General features: G+C 43.0%; 1 protein-coding gene across 1 annotated transcript in view; it reads right to left on the bottom strand.

Annotated features, from left to right (window-relative positions):
• Positions 1-3127, bottom strand: part of LOC101863381 (tubulin beta-4 chain) — a gene marked incomplete in the record, with an annotated part of 10788 nt that extends 7661 nt beyond the window's left edge. The window contains 2 exon segments of the mRNA XM_013088568.2: positions 223-426; positions 2959-3127. Coding sequence (XP_012944022.1) covers positions 223-426; positions 2959-3003 — 249 coding nt within the window.
• Between the last annotated feature and the right edge of the window lie 603 nt (positions 3128-3730).

Genomic DNA, 3730 nt, shown 5'->3' with positions numbered 1-3730 from the left:
GGGGGGGTGAGCGGCGTCCATTTAAGAAAACATTAAAATAGATACAACATCTCAACAGAAAGAAAGATATACCAGATAAAATACATTTCCTAACTCGGCTGTTGAACGCATGCGACAAAGAAACCAAATAATCATATCGTTCGCACTGGTACAAAAACGTTACACGTAAAAATCGGCTGTGCTTGAACAGGGACCGCACCAGCGCTAGTCGCGTGTACTGACCTGGCCAAAAGGTCCTGACCGGACACTGTCCATGGTGCCTGGCTCCAGGTCCACCAACACAGCCCGGGGCACGTACTTGCCGCCCGTCACCTCGTTGAAGTAGACATTGATGCGCTCCAACTGCAGGTCCGAGTCGCCGTGGTACGTGCCTGTGGGGTCGATGCCATGCTCGTCTGATATCACTTCCCAGAACTTGGCGCCGATCTGAGGACACAAGATCAGCAAGGTTAACAGGGCGGTTGAGAGATTGTTTAGTGCGAACACCTTACTTTGGTTTGAATCTACATATTGTGTTTGGTCCAGCTTGCTTTGTAATGGAATATGGCACGGTATGGTATGCTATGCCATGTTCGTCTGATATCATTTTCCAAAACTTGGTGCGAATTTGAGGACACAAGATCAGGAAGGTTTAGTACTGACAACGTACTTTGGTTTGAATTTATTTAGCTTAGCTTGCTTTGTTAGGGAATATATAGCACAGTACCGTATGCTATGGCATGCTCATCTGAAACCATTTTTCAGAATTTTACGCAATCTCAGGATACATTAACAGAAAAAGTGGGGCCATTGTTTATTGTTGTCGATGTGCTTTGGTTTGGTTTTGATTGTTCATCGCCAGTGTTCATTTTAGTGCCCCTTTCAATACTTCAACGTTGTGTAAGAGGCGGGACAGAGCCCCCGAAATAACGATCAATTTATGATTGGACTGAGCAAGATGGGTGGAGAGCCTAAAAAGATCCTCGAAACAGCCAATGTTCAGAACCCACATTTGGGAACTGAAACCAGAGTCACCCACACCGCAGTTCGAGCGTGAAACTAATTGAGCTTACGGTTCGGTTCCACCATTTTACTTAGTTTAGCTTGCACTGCTATGAAGTAAGACATGGTATGGCATAGGTTTAACGTCTCTTTTAACTCTCTCGCAATATACAGGACTCCGAAATAGAATCTATACATATTTTACATCTATTTCAAATAGAACCAAGTCTAGAAAACTTCCTAAAATACCCCCAAAACGCTCCCGAAAGTATTTGAACCAAGGATACCTTCACCATTGCCCAGCACTCTTCCAGCGGAGCTTTTGGCGTGTCCTGGCATTGTGTGATTTAACGCTCTCCTATAAACGAAAACGTAGATGGCCATCTTATGGTCTTGCTTTCGTTTGGGATTTACGACAGGTGGGCGTGATCTCTCCCGGAGAAAATGGACATTAGCTCCTCCCTGGTCTCGTTATAAACGCTGTACTTCCCCATCAACATAACTTAGGTCTCTAATGGAGCGGAATGCCCCAACCATGTCCCACAGGACTAACTTACACGGAATGGCACACAGTATCGCATTAAAAAAACGGAGGGACTCTATAAAATGTAAGTTCCTTTCAAGGGAATCAAACTCACATCTTCAGTGTACAATGAGAAAGAAACTAGCAGTATGCCTGTTTGAGCATTACGAATATGGGAGGAAGAAATAGAAGGACATGGCGTTGGTTAATAAGTGCTTATTCCGAGTCTGATATCGTTTGGTATTGTGTTTTGTCTAACGGTCTACAAAACCCCAAGACAGGGCTAAAGGGATTGAAATTATCTCCATTTCACAAACAAGAGGTCCAATACGCCACTAGATCTAGTAAGTTGACAGTGAATGTAAAGTTTCTAGCGCACAACGGTATTTTCCCAAAGTTAGTTTTCTTTAGACAGGCCTTTTCGTGTCTGTTACTGTTGGTCGACTGACAATCCAATCCAATGACAATAGTGCAGTGCGTGCAGGCTAGACAAATCAGTTCCGGCAGGTAGGGTTGTAAACAGTTTGGAGATCTTTCCAGTATTCGTCCAGACGTCTCTTAAATGTGTCCACGTTTGGAGCTGACACCACTGATTCGGGAAGCATGTTCCAAATAGTATTAACCGCATTCTCAAGAAAGTTTGCCCTTACACACAATCTGCTACTTTGCTTCTGGAGCTTCTCTGAGTTGCCACGGAGTTGTGTGGTTGTTGCCTTTGTAAACGCTGGTCTTTCGGTGATGTAGATCTTAGTAGCCTTTGATATACTTGTACGTTTCTATCATATCACCACGTAACCTACGATGTTCCAGGGAAGGAAGCTTTAGTTTTTTCAGTCTTTCAGAATAAGGTTTTTCTTTGAGGTGACTCAGCTTTTTGGTAGCCCGCCTTTGAACTTGTTCGATTTCACGACATAGTCCTTTTTCAAAGGGTTGCCAAACACAGTGTGCATACTCTAAAAACGGCCTCACTAAACCCTTGTAGAGCAAAACAAACATATCCTCAGAAAGGTAGTCAAACGATCGCCTAATAAGTCCAACAATACGGTTCGCTTTTGATGTTATCTGGGCTACGTGCTCCTTGAAGGTTAGTTTATTGTCGACCACAACTCCTAAGTCTTTCTCTCCCTTTCAGTTCCGTTGCTTTCCGTGGTCTGTGGGCGGGTACCCTCCTTACGTCTATTCAACGTAACACCAATAATACAGGAAGCGTACGAGAAAAACACAGAAAGAAACAGAAAGGTGGAGTAGATCTAGAGTATGAGAACCCATTTCAAACGTGCAGTTTGCTTGAATTTTAAAAAAAGAACCAAGTGCTAACAACGAGGACGAGGACAAGCACTCGGATTAAGTACCACCAAGGGTGAAGAATGGCGGACGCATACACTCGTTTTCTGACGTAATAGCAACTATTCTAGAACATACCTACAACAATTTGACGAACACAGACCGCCTACCTGGTTACCACACTGTCCACACTGTATATGTACAATTTCCCTCATGTTCTGTGCTGTTTTTTTAGGACAGTCGGAAAATTTCCGAGACGTCAACCCCCTTTCTCTGATAACGCGGTGTCTAAGGAACTTTTCGTTTCCATGCGCGTCATCACAACGTCACTGCGTTCACTTAGAGGTCAAAAGAAATTTCGCACCAAACATAGCCTAGGTGAACACGATATAAAGGAAAATGAGAGCTAATTCCAAGGAATGTTTATGAAACAAATCATTTACTTGTCTATGTTCTGTTGTTAAAGAAAAAAAGCAACAGAAATGTGATTTCTTAGGAGATTGCTGAGAATATCGTGGAAGGAAAAGAAATCAAATGAGGTAGTGCTTGATGAAGCCCACGTGGGACGCTCACTGATAAAAATAATCAGGAAACACGCAGTTTTTGGGACACCTGAATAGACATAAATTATGTCTTCAACACCTAGCTCTCTCTGGCAAAACTGAAGGCAAACGAGGCAGGGCTAGGCCCAGAGCAACATACTTAGGGAATCTAAACAGATGGGTAACAGGGGAAAGATCAGGGAAACGTAGATTTTTTCAAGAGCATGCGAGAAAAGGAATGAATGGAGAACCATGCTCGCCGATGTCTGTCGCTGATCTGGCACTAGATGATGATGATGATGATGTTCTGTTGTTTAGTAATAATTTGTATTTTGTATAATTTTCTTACAGAATTGTTGGATGTGACTGAAACGTGTTTATGTTTGTTTGTTTTATCTAC

Source organism: Aplysia californica, unplaced genomic scaffold, assembly GCF_000002075.1.
Source record: "Aplysia californica isolate F4 #8 unplaced genomic scaffold, AplCal3.0 scaffold00765, whole genome shotgun sequence".
NCBI lineage: Eukaryota > Metazoa > Mollusca > Gastropoda > Aplysiida > Aplysiidae > Aplysia > Aplysia californica.
Note: the sequence above shows the minus strand (reverse complement) of the source record. Positions and strands in the feature narration are given on the sequence as shown.